The sequence below is a fragment of the Cynocephalus volans genome, chromosome 9, assembly GCF_027409185.1.
Source record: "Cynocephalus volans isolate mCynVol1 chromosome 9, mCynVol1.pri, whole genome shotgun sequence".
Taxonomy (NCBI): Eukaryota; Metazoa; Chordata; class Mammalia; order Dermoptera; family Cynocephalidae; genus Cynocephalus; species Cynocephalus volans.
In genome coordinates, this window is record NC_084468.1 from 60,356,660 (window position 1) to 60,373,564 (window position 16,905).

At 41.1% G+C, this 16,905-nt stretch overlaps 2 protein-coding genes across 10 annotated transcripts in view; both read left to right on the forward strand.

The window, feature by feature from the left end:
• The first annotated feature begins 2,036 nt into the window (after positions 1–2,036).
• UTP3 (UTP3 small subunit processome component) lies at positions 2,037–3,783 on the forward strand. Its single transcript, XM_063108305.1, has one exon. It carries the CDS (start codon positions 2,234–2,236, stop codon positions 3,659–3,661), a length of 1,428 nt encoding a protein of 475 aa, XP_062964375.1. The 5' UTR covers positions 2,037–2,233; the 3' UTR covers positions 3,662–3,783.
• Positions 3,784–12,466: 8,683 nt separating this feature from the next.
• Positions 12,467–16,905, forward strand: part of RUFY3 (RUN and FYVE domain containing 3) — an 84,226-nt gene continuing 79,787 nt past the window's right edge. For 3 of the 9 annotated variants that reach the window (XR_010024416.1, XR_010024417.1, XM_063107325.1), the window contains exon 1: positions 12,467–12,939. Coding sequence is in view for 7 of the 9 variants with exons in the window: in XM_063107325.1 (XP_062963395.1) it covers positions 12,582–12,939 (358 nt within the window). In the remaining 2 variants the exon portion in view is untranslated. The remainder of the gene's footprint in view (positions 12,940–16,905) is intronic. The other 6 variants (XM_063107318.1, XM_063107327.1, XM_063107328.1 and 3 more) reach the window with 4 other exon arrangements.

Sequence of the window (16,905 nt, forward strand, 5' to 3'; positions counted from 1 at the left end):
GAGCACTCTGTAAATACTGTTTAGTTCAAAATATCACTTTTCTAAACATTTGTATTATTTTTCTTAACCTATTTACACTATACTTTCTGCAAAGAAATTGTATGACACCATTAATTTTAGCAACATATCAAAAGTTCAGCTTCCAACTACCTACATTTAAAGGTCATTAACTCTGAACCTTTCATACATATGTAAAGTCCGAAATCTTACACCTTGAATTACTCTAAGATTACAGGGCAGTCCTTTCATATTTCTATCCCTGATAATAATTCTAAAGACCTTTGACTAACCCTTCCCTTATTACCACCCTCTTCCTCAAATAATAGGAGTTCCTCTTTACTCCTGGTTTTTTCATCCACTCAGCAAAACCTACCCTCTGTATAGGTTTGAAATAAATTCACATTAAAGAGATAAAGGACTAACGTGAACTAAATATGAAAGCCTGGTGTGGAAGTCCAGACCCTGGTTTCCGTGCCAGATTTGCTAGTGTAATTTCCCAAGTCTCTGTCTCCACATGTATAGAATGAATGATTCCTGAAATTGATTCCAGCTTAGGTTATCTCCCTTAGAGATGTTTGCAGTCTTCTGCATCATTCACTCACTCAGTTTTATGTAGCACCTGAGATAGACAGGTAATCACATACTTTAATTTCAGATCTTATTCATTAAACAAATACTGATTGAACACATTACTCTGTGCCACACACTGTACCAAGTGCTTTGAACATCAGTGTTTGTACAGATCTATTAAGGGATATGAAAGAACTGAGGAAAAGACAACTGAAGGAGTTCAAAGAGGCAATGCTTAGGCTGTTTCTTGAATACAGTAGAAATTCCCCTGCTTGGGCGGGACAACTAAACATTTTTTTTTTTTGGACGACTGGCCAGTACGGGTATCTGAACCCTTGACTTTGGTGTTGTAACACTGCACTCTAAAGAGATGAGCTAACCAGCCAGCCCTAAACCCTTTTTAAGGAAGGGAGATGACGTGTGCAAAGACAAGAACAGTAGACGGTATGTTGAGTGTGTTCAGCTGCCGCAGGCTGGCTAACACAGGACCAGTGTGCGTATGCTTTTACAGTGCTTATCCCAACCACAATCTGACGTTCTGGGTAGTTGTTTGGTTAACGCGCGTCCCCAGCTACATCGCAAGTTCCACGTGTGCGGGAACAGTGTCTGTTTTGCCCACCATTTTTCTCCCAGACCCAAACACGCTGCCTGGCACATATGTCTGGAGCTTACTCAGTGCTGAAGAATTAAATCAAGGGTCCGACACTGAGAGTTAAAATGTGTTATTTCCCAAGCATCTCGAACAAAGAACCTCTTCCACTAAAAAGAAGAGAAACCGCGATTCCTTACCCTTTCTCAAGAGGATCGACCCCAGCAACCCACCTGAGCTCCTCGGGAAGAGTCGAACCCTACAGAGGGGCTCTGCCTTCCCACCGTCCCTCCTCTGGGTCACCTAGCATTTACCAACGCCCATGAGTAGGTCACCGAGCCCTGCGGGCAGGGAGAGGGAGATGGAGATCAGGTAAGCCCGGCCCGGAGGCCCGGCCTGCGCGCTCGCCCGGACGCTGACGTTAGCATTCTGGAGTCCCGGACCGCCGCCACCTTAGGCTGTGGTGCTTAGAAATGTGGCATTTGGAAAAAACAAGATAAAAACAACCTGATTAACTTACACACCGATAAGAGAAAACAAACCCAAAGAACAAGAAAACTGAGCGCGACACATGCGCGGTACAGCTCACGGGACCGCCGCTCGGACCTCTCCTGGGAGTAGAGGTACAGCGCCCTCTACTGGCCGCCGTGACCTCGCCTAGTGGTGCCGTCAGGATTCACCCGCCCCGCGCCAAGAGCAGGCTCGCGAAAGTACAGAAGTCTCCGGAAAGGGCTCTGCGGAACGGAACTTCTTGAACTGTTGTTCCCACACGGAAAGATTTTAATTCTCCGGAATCGTTTGGCGCTAAAGAGCACAAATAAAGGAAGGCGCTATCAACGTGACTAGGCCCATAGGATGGAGCGGAAGTTCCGGTTCACACGCCACGCGGAGAGCATACTGGGGGCCGGAAGGAGGTGAACTCCTGCAGCCAACCCCGGCGCCTCCATATTGGATTAGTACCGGAGCGCGCGGCTGTTTAAAGCGGCGTGTTGTTGGAGCGTGAGTTTCGAGCGCGGAGGTCGGCGGTGGCCTAAAACCTGGCGTTTCTGTTGAGCCTGGGACTGCGTGTGAGTCATGGTGGGAAGGTCCCGGCGGCGCGGAGCGGCCAAGTGGGCAGCTGTGCGAGCCAAGGCAGGTCGCAGGTCCGAGGACGAAAATGAAGACGATTTAGGATTGCCACCGTCACCAGGCGACTCCAGCTACTACCAAGATCAGGTAGATAATTTCCATGAGGCACGATCCCGGGCCGCCTTGGCTAAGGGCTGGAGCGAAGTAGAGAGTGGAGATGAGGAGGAGGGCGAAGAGGAGGAGGAGGAGGAGGTGCTAGCCTTAGATATTGACGATGAGGACGACGAAGATGGAGGGAGTGCGGGCGATGAGGATGGTGATGATGGCGAGAGCTCCGTGCAGAGTGAGACTGAGCCCTCTGTGGATCCCAGTTTGTCGTGGGGTCAGAGGAAAAAACTTTACTATGACACGGACTATGGTTCCAAGTCCCGAGGCCGGCAGAGTCAACAAGAAGTAGAAGAGGAGGAAAGGGAGGAGGAGGAGGAAGCACAGGTCATTCAGCGGCGCCTAGCCCAAGCCCTGCAAGAGGATGATTTTGGGGTCGCCTGGGTAGAGGCCTTTGCAAAACCGGTGCCTCAGGTAGCCGAGGCTGAGACACGGGTCGTGAAGGATTTGGCCAAAGTTTCTGTAAAAGAGAAGCTGAAGATGTTGCGAAAGGAGTCACCAGAGCTCTTGGAGCTTATAGAAGATCTGAAAATCAAGTTGACAGAGGTGAAGGATGAGCTGGAGCCATTGTTACATTTGGTGGAGAAAGGGATCATTCCACCCGGAGAAGGAAGCCAGTACTTGAGGACCAAGTACAACCTCTATTTGAACTATTGCTCCAACATCACCTTTTATTTGATCCTGAAAGCTAGGAGAGTCCCTGCACATGAACATCCTGTCATAGAAAGACTTGTTACCTACCGAAATTTGATCAACAAGCTATCGGTTGTGGATGAGAAGCTGTCCTCTGAAATTCGTCATCTACTCACATTTAAGAATGATGCTGTAAAGAAAGAACTGAATCCAAAAGCAAAATCCACCAAGGCCAAGCCAAAGTCCCTTTCAGAGACTTCTGCTGCTGCTTCTGTTGTTACAAATCTTTCTGATGATTCTGATTTTGATGAAGAAGCTGCTCTGAAATACTATAAAGAAATCGAAGACAGGCAAAAGTTGAAGAGAAAGAAAGAACAAAATAGCACTGAAGAACAGGCTCTTGGAGATCAAAATGCAAAGAGAGCCATTACCTATCAGATTGCTAAAAATAGGGGACTTACTCCTAGGAGAAAGAAGATTGATCGCAATCCCAGGGTGAAACACAGAGAGAAATTCAGAAGAGCCAAAATTCGCAGAAGAGGCCAGGTTCGGGAAGTTCGTAGAGAAGAGCAACGTTATAGTGGTGAATTATCTGGCATTCGTGCAGGAGTTAAAAAGAGCATTAAGCTTAAATAGTTTGTGCTTAGCTTAAGTTTTTTGGCAATAATTTTAGATCAGTAAATTTTCATTTTTAACCAAAATGATTGTATTAATATATAATACCTAACCTTAAATTCTAAAATGTGTCAACAGGAAAATTTGGGTTATTGCTCAATTTATTTATCTTTTAGTTTATATTAAGGTCATACTAAGAACTGTGAGCAATATGAAGGTGCTTGGGAAAGAGGTGGTGTTGAAAAAGTTCTCCAATATTATGTCAAATATTAGCCTAGGAAAATTACACAGCTAGTTGAACGTTAATCAAGCTTACAACACATAACTTTAAACGTAAAAAGAATGCACCTTTGGCAATTATCCTATTTGTAAGACAGCTTATAAAATAGTTCTGACATATATTTCATTTACCTAACTATAATTCTTGGGCAGGATATTTGTTAATAAAAGGGTCTAACATTAACATAGATTTCCTACATTCTGTGTGGTAAAAGCATAGGAACGGAGAGGAACTTTGGTTAAAAGTAGAAAAATGATGCTCTTGTTAGGTTTTTAAAAAGAAGTAGAAAAAGGAAAAGATATGCCTTAATTACATCAATTATAAATATTTTTTAATAGTTCTTCATGTGGTAAATAAGGTAGAAATTCCATTTCCCCTCCTGTACCAGTGACTTGCATGGTTGCTGTTAGTACTCATACTCCCTTTGCTAAAAATTTGGTATGATTACTACTAGATACGTGGTAACAAATTTATTATTCTTTACAGTTACTCTAGTTTTTGTAGTAGGGGGAAAATGTTGAGATGGTGAACTAAAAAATACTTAGGTTGATGCCAGGGAAGAAAACGAGAGGAGTAGTAAAGGAAACCATAAACATTGTGCTAGCTGCTGGAGATGCAAAGATGATCAGTGGTTAATATTCGTTAAACGTTTAACATGTACCAGTTGTGCGTCACCTCACGATGACTGTGAGGTGGTACTGTTCTCTCATTATCACAGATAAGGATGCTGAAATTCTGGAGGTTAACTCTCAGAAGGAGACTTGCTTGATATTTGAACCCAAACTGACTTAATATGAGCATTCATTGTCTTAACCTTTAGCTTGCAACTGCTTCCTCAGAGTAGTACACATGTCAAATTATTTTCTCTTGTTATAAATAAAAGAGGAAAGTTGGAAATAAAAATAGTACCAAGTGCTTACTCAGGTGCTTTTCTGAGCACTTTATTTGTACTTATTGCCTCATTCCTTACAACAACCCTTTGCGGTAAATTCTATTATCTACGTTTTGAGGATGAGGAAACTGCGGCAAAGAAAAGTTAACTTTCTCAAGATCACATAGCTATTAAGTGGCAAAGCCAGGATTTCAACAGCCTTTCTGGTTTCAGAGTCCAATCCTATACTTCCTTTTCTGATATAGTAAAAAAAAGTACAGATTTTGAAGTTAAGTTACCAAGGTGATTTTGAGTTAATCTCTGTTTAATTGTCTTTATCTGCATTTTGTACCTATATTGGAGAAGCCATATAACAGTGGTTAAGAGCACTATCTAGGTTCCTAACCCAGCTCCATCTGTTAATTCCTGTGACTTTGGGCAAGTTACTTCATCTTTCTGTTCCTCAGTTTTTTCATCTAAAATGATCATAATAGCTGTATCTACTTCATAAGATTATTATAAGGATTAAGTGAATTAATATATGTAAAGCATTTAAAACAGTGTCAGTTGTACAGTAATCACCTAAGTAAGAAAGATAAGTAAGAAATCAGTATCCTAAGTTTGGGAGGAAAGGTGAGCATTGAGCACATGAAGGGATATAGAAAATCGAGGACAGGGCAAAAACAAGTTACAGGTTGAAAGTACTTGGTGTTCTGTGTCCAATCCCTGCAAAATTTATGAGGATACTTTAAAAAGTTCATGGGAAAATGAATTAAAAGATAATATATTTCTTTCCCTGAACTTTGTGAAGTACCTGAAGTAACCTCATATATAGTGTGAGAAAAAATATGTTTTAAAGGAAGAAAAGTCTTTCATTTAGGAAAGTGGGAAAATTAAGCCTGTTATATATTCTTCTAAATATATTATTTTGGAGACTTCACAAACACTTTATAAATATTAATTCATTTTGGAATAGCTACATAAAACATGGCCTTGTCTCTGAGTTAACAGCAAAAGAAGTTGCTGGGTTTACTATTTACATATTTTAAAATTTGTATTTATTTAACAAACATTTGAAAAGCACTGAGATGTGCTGAATACTGTCCTGATGCATGAATAATAAATCATTATAATCACTTTTCATAGAGATGCACTCTTAACTCTGGAGAGCTTTACAGATAAGAGTTCCAATAAAGCAGATTACTGGTGTTAAGCGTCAATACAAAGCAACAACCTGTTAGTTTTATGGCAGCCTATTAAACTATGGTCAGCTGTGAAAAATACAGAATATTAAATATTAAAGTAGAGGAAAACATCAAATTAGTGACCCAGTAACTTCCTCTACCTCTATATGACTGGCTTTGGGCTAGACAATTTCTCTGAGTCACAGTTTCTTACCTGTACTCTTCTTATCTATGAAGGAGTTAAATAAGATAAACGTGCCCCTTTAATTTTTGTGTAGAAATAAGATTTATTTGCTTATCAGACCTCTAAAAACTACCAAATGGTCAAAGCTTTTGGCAGACTGGAAAATTACTTTTTGTGACCTTGAAGATAATAACTAGCTTAGATAACGTGAATAATGATATTCACATATCTCATAGAAAGTATTTGATATAGCTGAGAAATGGCTGGAGTTGCTTATTTGTTCTTGCTGATTCTATGAAATAAAAGAATTTTAAGGTAATATGTTAAAATATACAAGTTAACATTACCAAAATAATTCAGGAAAGGTGAAACTATTTTACATTTAATTTTGTTTAAGGTGTATTTTTCTTTTTTCTTTAACTTTGAAAAATATGTACTAAAAGGGTCACCTTTCATTTCTTTGTTTAACTACCATTAATGTTTTTTTTTAAAAGGAATTTATTTTTGGGCCGAGCCCGTGGCGCACTCGGTAGAGTGCTGTGCTGGGAGCGCAGCGACGCTCCCGCCGCGGGTTCGGATCCTATATAGGAATGACCGGTGCACTCACTGGCTGAGTGCCGGTCACGAAAAAACGACAAAAAAATAAAATAAAAATAAAATAAAATAAAAGGAATTTATTTTTTAATTGAAATGTATTGGTTGTACATATTTATGGGGTACAGAGTTATATTTCCATATATGTATACAATGTATGATGATCAAATCAAGGTAATTCTATTCATCATAGATAAACTTTATTATTTATCTGTGATAACATTTGATCTCCTAGTCATTTGAGAATATGCAATAAATTACTGTTATAGGTGCCTAGCACTACTGTACACCACTAGAACTTATTTTTCCTATCTAGCTGTGGTTTTGTGTTAAGGTGTATTTTCTCCTATTAGTTTTTTATTTGATATAGTTACTTTAGTTATGTATTCCAGATGATATATTTTCTTGATTCAGCTTATACACATTTTTAAAAAACAATGATTTTTAGATTTGCTTCAATGTGAAGCTTTAAATGGTAGTAAATAGTAATAATCAGTATTTGTTAAACTAGAACACAAAAACTTGGAGGAACTAGCAAAATGTTTGCCTTAAGAAAGACAATATAGGGTAGCAATTAGGAGCTTAGCCTCTGGAGCCCGATTGAGTTAAAATTCCAATTTCAACACTTTCTGTGTGTCTTTGGTCTACTTATTGAAACTCTCTGTGCTCCAATATTCCACATTGAATAATATACTCATATGATTGTTATAGCTATTTAAATCATTGATCCACATATATTTAGAATAGCACCTGACAGGTAGTAAGTGCTTAGTGTTGGTTACTATTAATCCTTTAAAAAAAAAAAAAAGTTAATTTTCTCCTTGGTTCTGCCATAATGGTTTTTAAACCAGAATGCCTAAGGATTGAGTTGGTAAGTTTAAAATGCAGATTCCTGTGCCCTACATCCACAGAATTCTATTCATCTGGCCTGGTGTGGGGCCTAGGGATCACTGCTTTTTACATGCTTCCCACGTGATTCTGATCTAGGTGGTCTGCAGAACACACTTTGGAAAACTCTGGGCACAATGATTTTTAAGTTTCTCTCAGCTCATAACATTAGGCATATAAATGAACTTAATTACAAGAATGAAATATGAGACAGTATTATCATGGGACTAAAAAATCTCAAGGATAGCCCTGGAAAGTAGCTCTCAGGAATATGTTGAAAGCAATGGACCTGCCCCCTAGAACTGTAGCATAGGCCTAATCACAACATTTTATGTATCACATCAGTGAGTTCCTGGACCCCTGAAGTCAGGAGTCCATGGACCTTGGTTGGGGACCTTATGCTAGGGGAATATTCCTTTTACCCACAGGCATTACTTAATGTGACCTATGTTAATATACTTATATACTAAGATCATTTTGCCATGAGTTGGAAGGTGGTATTCAAATTAAGTAGACTGCAACACAATTTTATTAGCACCTAGAATTTTTTTTTTTTTTTTACATTCACTCCACACTTGAACATACATAAGAAGGGAAATATGCACATAAGCCAAATAAGTCATTCCTTTAAAATGCATATTCAGTCCAACTTTTCTGAGTCACTTCTCTTCAGGGCCCCTGATAACCACAGGCAGAATCGAAGAATTTTGAGAGGATCTTAGAGGAAAGGGGTTTTTTTTTAAAGTGAGGGAGACTAAGTACTACATAGAGGATAAGTCTAGCGCATTGTAAAAGAGAAATTCGAAGATGTCAACTTTGGGAGTAGACAGGTTAGTAGAGATGGACCCATTACAATTAAAGCAATTAACTGCTTAAATAGGATGCTATGGGACCTCAAAAAAGGCTCATACTTCTCTACTTAGGAAGAACAGAGAAAGTGTCACAGATATGTTTGAATAGAATGATGGGGGAGAATAGAGGGTATGGCAATATGAGGAGTGCTAAACACGTTAAAGTTTAGCCAAAGGGAACAGATGTGAGGCAAGTTAGGAAGATAATACTGGAAAGGAAAGGAGGGGTCATGAAAAAGCTTACTGCCTAGCTAAGAAACTTAGATTGTATCCCAGTTATGGAGAAACCAACCAAAGTTTTTAAGAACTCACATGACATATTTAGATCCACCTTCAGAAAAGTAAATTACTCATTTTAGCTGATGTAGAGCAAAGGAACTGGAATGGATTAAAACTACAGGCAGGAGAACCAGCTAGGAGAGCTTTGCAATAATATTGTCAAGAAAACTTGAAGATGTAAATTAAAGAAGAAAGGACAGATTTGAGAGAAATGTAGAAGAATTTGAAGAAGAGAGCATGGATTAAAATAGAAGGTAAGCAAAAGCAAACAACCAAATAGCTTCAGAAACTGTAACAATATTAAGCACTCCAAATAGATAAAAAATACCATGGGCCTCTTGGAATTTACTCCACAGTGTATACAAGGAACACAACTTTGCTGTTACTAGATCTTCATAAAAAAGATATAATTATCAAACAATTAAAATAGCCTCTCAACATGTTTTTTTTTCTACCATGGAAGTAACACACCCATTATAGACTACTTGCAAATAGTATAAAGGGAAAAAGAGGGAAAAATATACCCATGTTTCTACCACCCAAAGAAAACTGCTGCAGATTATTTGACTTAGACTAAATATGTTGCTTATATTTCTTAAGTGTACTTGTATCTATAATAAGTATGGTGAAGAGGTATAAATTGGCTAAGCATTTTTATAATTAATGTTTTAGAAAAACAAGTTAATGACAGTCATCAAAACCTAGTAATTCAGAAGTAAAGAACAGTGGGCTCTCTAGGAGCTTTCACACTGATGCATTATATTAACTAATTGATATAAATAAGTTTCAGCATTTATTAAAGTAAGTTTAACATGGTCTTAAATTGAGTGCCTTGTTTTCAGTTTTCCCAATACCACACAATGTAAAACACCTCAAGAAAACCATTATTTTACAATTGTAATAAGTCTGTGTATCATACTGAAAATGAATAACCCTTCACAAGTGATTTTTTTTTTTTTTTTTTTTGGTGGCTAGCCAACACAGGGATTGAACCCTTGACCTTGGTGTTATCAGCACCCTGCTTAATCAAGTGGTATCTTTTCTGATTCACAGCTCTACGAAGCTTATACTAAAAATACATTATCATCCATGACATTGAGCTCTAAAAAGTTTTGAAATATATTCCAAGTATCCATCCTTAAGATCACCAAAGGGTTTTTAAAAACCAAACATGGATAACTAAAAATAAAATGCAGATAAGGTTGAAAAGCACTTCCTGCTTTATTTCACAAGCAAATTAATGGAGCTTGATTATTAATTATACTGTTGGTTTTTGTCACTTTAAAACAGTGTAGGAAGGCTGGCCATTTAGCTCAGTTGGGAAGAGTGTGATGCTCACACCAAGGATCCCAGTACCAGCCCAGCAGTATAGGAAGATGCTCTGTACATTTTCAAGAAGGAGCAACATGTTTAGGCTTGTTTTTATAATCTTGGCTTCCTTAAATGTATGTAGCAGCTGAATCAGCCCTTTATGTCAGATCTGTAATTAAATTATTGATCCAAAAGCTAAAAGCATAAGAAACGAGGAACTTAGAGTACCATCCACCTTCAAAGAAAAAGTTCATAAATAGCCTTGCTTGTAAAGTTTCAAAGACTCATATTTCAGCTGATTTTCTATATTATTATATTCTATAGTATTCATTATACTGCCACTTAAATACAAAAAACATAAATAGAACTTTTTAAAAGTAGAGAGGCATGAAAAAAAAGTAGAAGGGCACAAAACCAAGGCACAGAAAAAAAATTAAGAAAAAATCAATACACTGCATGTTTCCACAGCATGTCAATGTTTCGTACCTAAAACTATCTTGGCTAAAAAGAAGGGAGAAAGCTGGCAATTTAGACTAGATAGCATTTCATACTTTTGTTAACTTGGTGACTCCCTTGGCTGATTATTGGCCTTTCTCAAGAATGATCAGTAAGGATCATTGTTCTAACCCTTTTCTTCTACCTAAAATGGGATAGGTGTAGATTCTTGTCAAATTTTTTAACATTGCAAAACAACTCTATAAAGGATCCTTACAATATAATGATCTTTAAGAATTTCTGCATGCAAACACAAGATAAATGATCCATTTAAGGATGAGCATTAAAGCCATATAATATATCTGGAATCTTTTTGTTGTTCTCTTCAAAGTATACAGTTTGCAATTCCTAAGGCAAATATAACTTTTTATCAAAACTTTCACCCTCACCAAAAGGAACAAAAAGACCCAACAAACCTCCAATATGCTTAAGATATGAAAAAGCTTTTTTTCCCAACGTAGTTTGCTTTATTACTGTAAATTATATGCTGTTTTGCCAAAATGGTATAATTAATAATTATTATTTAATCCTATGTTAGACCATATTTTAAAGGCTTTAACCCTCACAACATCTCTATGAGTAAGAAATACAATCATTTTATAGAAGTGGACAAATAACTTACTAAATTAGGCAGTATGACTGGGATCAACAGGTCAGGGAAATGCCAGAAACTAAAAAGTGACTAAGAAATTTACTTAGACTGCTTGAAGTTAGCTTCTTCTAATAGACATTTCCTTTTTTAATGCTTCTTGTTTAAAAGACTTGAAGAATAATTTTAGAAGCTTCATGGTAATTTCTGGTGGTAATTTCAAGAGTGATTTACAGAGATAACAATTAAAAGGTTTACTTTTCCTTTCTGAGAAGTATACAAAGGGAAGGACTGAACAGAGAAAGGGAAAAGCAGGTGGGAAACATGTTACACAACAGTGATTTTTAATTATGAGTCAACATGGATTCTTTGCCAGCATTTTGCAACCCGAACACTCCCAGCTAGGAATCCAGGATACAGAATAACCACAGAAACGAAATTGTCTTTATTAGAGAAATGTTTATATAAAGGAATTACCGGATCAGTAATTATTGATTCAAAGATTCAAAATAAAGCAACGGTGGCCAATTGCTAGCGAGACACAGACACTGTGAAAGTGAAAACTGCCGACCTGTAATAGCCACTTGTCATGTAAATTCTAGGCTGTTTACCTTAAAATACACTCATGCGCAGCCGGAACACTGAAAAACCAGGGAGTGAAGTCAAAGCAAACGCAAGGTTTCTGTACAGCGCGCGTGACTGGAAACAAAAGAGGTGGTGGAAGGAAGACTCCCCCCTCTGGTTTCTCACATTGAAAAGCTCGTGAACCAACGGTTGAAGTTCCGATGTGTGATAGGCAAATAGTACAATTTAATGCCCGGGGGGAGGGAGGTGCCTTTTTTAAATTAGCTTTCGCCTTTTCTTCAACCCAGATCTTTGTTCCTTCGTGCTAACGATGAAGTTGACGGTTACACACAAAACGCCGCTAGACATTTCGTCAGGTCTCCCATCTTCCAAGCACTAGGGGGACAAAGGCACCCGACCGCCTTAGAGGGCCGTGCCGGGGTTGGGTAAGGACGGGGCACGAAGCACTGGGCACCTTCTCCTCCACCGGGGTCAGGAGGGAGATCAGCCCTGCCGGAGGGAAGCGGAAGGTGGGGACATGGGAAGAGGAGGACGCTGCCCCCTAGGGGAGCCGAGTAGCAGGCTGGGGGCCGGGGCGGGAGGGGCGGTGGAGAGGAGGCGGCCGGTAGGGAGGCCGCGCCGTCGGACGGGGCCGTCGCTCCAGCTGGCTCGGACCCCGGCGGGGCGGGCTGTAGACCGAACGGCGGAGCCCAGGCGCTGGCCCGTGGCCAAAGAGAAAGGTGGCGGCGGCGACGCGGACGGGACGGGGCGGTGGCTCCTCGCCGTGACCCTCTGTTTGCCAGCGCAGGCCCGGGCGCGAGTCGGAGGCGGCGGCGAAGGAAGGAGCGAGCATGGCTGAGACCCCGCCGCCGCCCACTGCCGGTGCGGAAAGTTGCAGCGAGGAGCCGGCGAGGGGCGGGGAGCGGCGGCCGGAGGAGCCGCGCAGTGCTGCTGCCGGGGGCGCGGACCGAGAGGGCGAGGCGGGGCCGCCGCCGGCCTCCCCTGCCGGGCAGTCGGAGCCCGGCTCGCCGGTGGCCGCCCCCTTCTTCCTGCTCTACCCGGGCGATGGAGGCGCCGGCTTCACAGTGCGTCCGCCACAGCAGCAACAGCGCGTCTGGAGGACCCCGCCGTCGCCGGGCTCCCCGCTGCCCTTCCTGCTGCTGAGCTACCCGAGCGGCGGCGGCGGCGGCGGCGGCGGCGGCAAGCACCGTGAGTGGCGCGGCGGATGGGGACGCGGGCGGGCAAGGGGACACTCTCGGCCGCGGAGCTCCGCCTCCCGCTGGGTCTCCGGAGCCGGGCCGGCCGGCGGGCGGGGGCGCTGGGGGCGGCCCTCGGGAAGCTTCTGTCCCGGAGCGCTGGGCGAGTTAGCAGGGGGCCGGCCGAGGTCCGGGCACCGGATTATTTACCTCCGAGGCTCCCCTGGCCGCGGGCTCCCGCCCGGCCTGGTCTCCCTCCCTTATCGGGCCGGGCGCTAGTCCTCGGCAGCCTCCCACGTGCTCGGGCGGGGACGACGAGCGGCCCCCCCGCCTCCTGCCCGGGGCTGGGAGCCTTTCCCGAGGAATCGGGGAAGGGGGCAGCGCCCAGGTACCCCACTGCCCCGCTGACCAGCCTTCGGCGGGCTCCGGGCGCCGTGGCAGCCGCGTGGGTGTGGCTGCTGCGCCGCCGCCGTATAGCCCGGGCAGCCTCCGTGGTACTAGTAACTAATTTTTTACGAGCGTTCACTCAACACCCGTAAATATGACAGGTCGCTCCCGGAATGAGAAGAGAAATCTGGAGCGGTGCGCGAGATGACGAGGAGGGAGTGTGGATTTGGAAGGGCACCTCCCAGGATTAAATCGTTTGTCAGGAAGAGGCCTCCACTTTTTAAAGCCACTGTCACACGCGAGCCCTTTGAATGCAGCGGCCCCCACTTGCTGTATTAGTCAACAAATGTTTATTCCTACTCGCAGTGTGTGTAGAAAGAAGACTCTTGAAGGAGTATTAACTCTGGCCTAAAAATACAAGATCTTGTATGAATATGTGGCCGACGATACTTTGAGGCATGAGTTCTGAAAAGGGAGAGAGAAACTTCTCTGAGGTGATGAGGTTTTCTCTCTCTCTCTCTCTCTCTCTCTCTCTCTCTCTCTCTCCCCCTCCCTCCCTCCCTCTCTCTCTCCCTCTCCCCCTCCCTCTCTCTCTCCCTCTCCCCCTCCCTCCCTCTCTCTCTCTCTCATGTTTTTTAAAAAACCAGTGCAGATCTTTTAGATGCTTTCACTGCCAAAACAACCCTGACTTCACGACTTTGCCTTTTCTGCCCCCTGATCCATCCCCAAAGAAAAGGTTAACGTTTGTTGATTCATATTTCCTATGTGCATGTACTGTGATTGTCATGATTAATACGTCTCCGTGAGCCAAATCTGATGCCACTTTTTCAGATGAGGAAGCTGAAGGTCAGTATGATTTGTCCTAAGTAACAGCTTGAGAGAAAGGAATGACGTTGACCCAGATTTCTTGTCTACCAAGCCCATGCTCTTAAAACTGTGAGATGGTGTTTCCCGGGTTGACAGTAAGGGTCCATTGGATTCAGTTGGAGGTAATCCAGTGTTAATCTCTTTATTACTTACCTAGAAAGTGAGCCAACACTGACCATTGACTAAGAGTCTTAGCAAAACTCTATTTATGTGTTGGAGTGGACTGCAGTAATGTCCACATGGGAGTGTCTAACTCATGGCAGAAATGAAGCTTTTTTTTTAAGAGCAGAGGAGGTAAAGATAAGAATATTCTCAACTCTACTTTTCATTTTCTAAGGAATCTGCTTTGTGCTTTGTGCTTTAAGCACAGCCTCTTTTTTTTTTTTCCTCCTTAAAATTTTCTGTTTCTTTGTAATCTACTTATGAACCACTTCATTAGAGAATGAAGAACACACCCCTGTCAGTTCTCTGTGTAGCAGTTATGGTACAAGATTTAATGTAGTAGAAGAAGTTTTCAACTGTTGGCCAGTTGGAAATGATCTGAATTTCAATTAACTTATTGGATTCCTTCCTCTTATTAAAGGTTGACTTTATTTTTTTAAATATTGTTAGCAAATAATATTTTATTAATATTATTAATTAATAATATTGTTGCCTAAGCATGATTAAGATCAGGAATGAAAGACTTAAAGCTAAAATTTCATGAGTATGATCTCTTAGTCTCTACCTAATATGTGTGGTGTGATTTGTTAGCACATAAAGTTCTAATATTTCCTCATGGTCTTTATTTCTGAAGTAATTTATTGGCATGTAAGTGTTCAGAAAAATTACTGAGGAAATACACGTGCCCCACTTTCTCTGTTTTTAAAGACGAGTCACTGATGACATTTCATGCTAGTAAAAAAATTACTTCTACGTATTTTATTCAGATGTAAAATTGACTTAAAGTAGTTATTGTTTTGGACTGTAATTTTTATTTTTACCTGTTTTTTTGTTTTGTTATTTTTTTATCTTTGACTGGTAAGGGGATCGCAACTCTCAGCACAGTGTGGTCTGCACCATGCTCAGCCAGTGAGCACACCGGCCATCCCTATATAGGATCCAAACCCGCGGCCTCGGCACTACCAGCGCCGCACTCCCCCAAGTGAGCCAAGGGCCTCTGTTTTTTTTTAATATGTACTTTAAAACCCAAACATACCTAGAAAACGGAATCCTCTAGATATGAATAAAAATACTTGCTTGTTGCCCAGCAGACTCAATGCAATATTGCTTTTTATAATGTACCTGGATATCAGAACTCTGATTCTCCTGACTGTTCATTTAAGAAACTGACGACCAAACACGCCTTCTCATTTTAATTACCAGGATGATATTTGGACTCAACCTCAATACCCAGTGAATATTGTGGTGACTGGGATCTGCCTCCCCAGCACCCAATTTTTAACTCTTGCCAGTGTATTTCACAAAAGTGTATAATATATAATAGCTTTGAAAGACAGTATTAAGGTAGTATATCTTTTTATTTTAGAAATCTTGACTGTACTCAGATTTTTTAAATTTGAGTTCAGAGGCTTTTATTTTTGAGTTCAGAAGCTTTGTTTTTAAATGACAGTGCCTATTAGCAAAAATGTATACAAAACAGAGGAGGTAGGCTAAACTTTTCAGGGTTTGTGTTCAGATTTCACATTTGAGTTCAGAAGCTTTGTTTTTCAGTGACAGTGCCGAATAGCAAGAATGTGTACAAAACAGAGAAGGTAGCCTAAACTTTTCAAGGTTTGTGACATGAACTGTTCCAATATAAAATCTTCCAGGATATAATGTCCATAAAATTATTACTATTATTATTATTTTTGATGGCTGCCTGGTATGGGGATCCAAACCCTTGACCTTGGTGTTCTCAGCACTGCGCTGTCCTGTGTGAGCTAACCAGCCAGCGCAAATGTCCATAATTTTAACATGCTTAAATGCAATGTGAAAGAAGTCTGCTGATGGGCCTTGTTGGATTATGTCCCTTCTGAGTCTTTGAGTGCTGAAAATCTGCTAAATTTTTATGCTTCTCATAAAACTCTCTACCATGCTTTTTAAATTTTATTTTATAAAAATTACAAGTAGCACATGGATCTATTCTCATTGTTTTGATGTTTTATCATACCAAAGTAATAGTACAAAGTGAACTTTCCTTTTTATGGGCCCCCAACACCCTTTCCTCTGGTTCCTTATCAGAGGATACCTGCTTTTGAGTTTGGTTGAGTTTTCTTCCAGAACCTTTCTATGCATTCATAGATATATATGTCTTCATATTTCATGTGCCTTTTCCCCCTGGGTATATGAACTTCCATGCCAATTTCTCATCAACTGTAAGAGAAGGATGCCATTTCATGCCATGATGCAATACTTTTAATGTCTTCTTGCATCACTTTTAATGTCTTCTTTTCCATCCTAACATTAGAAGTTGTTTTGTGGATGGACAGAATGGACGAGAGATGGCATCTGTTTAGTGATGGGTGGAAGAGGCACTCCTGCTGTTTGCACGGTTACCAGCTTCTATTTACAGTTATTCTCTTCTTCTTCCAACTTCCAGAGCCATAGCAAACATTTATGTTTAAGGCAGTGCTGTGTAAACAGCCCACATCTCTGCCCTTGTCTTTTCTCTCCCAATTTTAGCAGTGTACAAAAAAGTGTCCCACTCACAAAGAAGCAGCTTTCTTTCTGTATTTGTGCTATT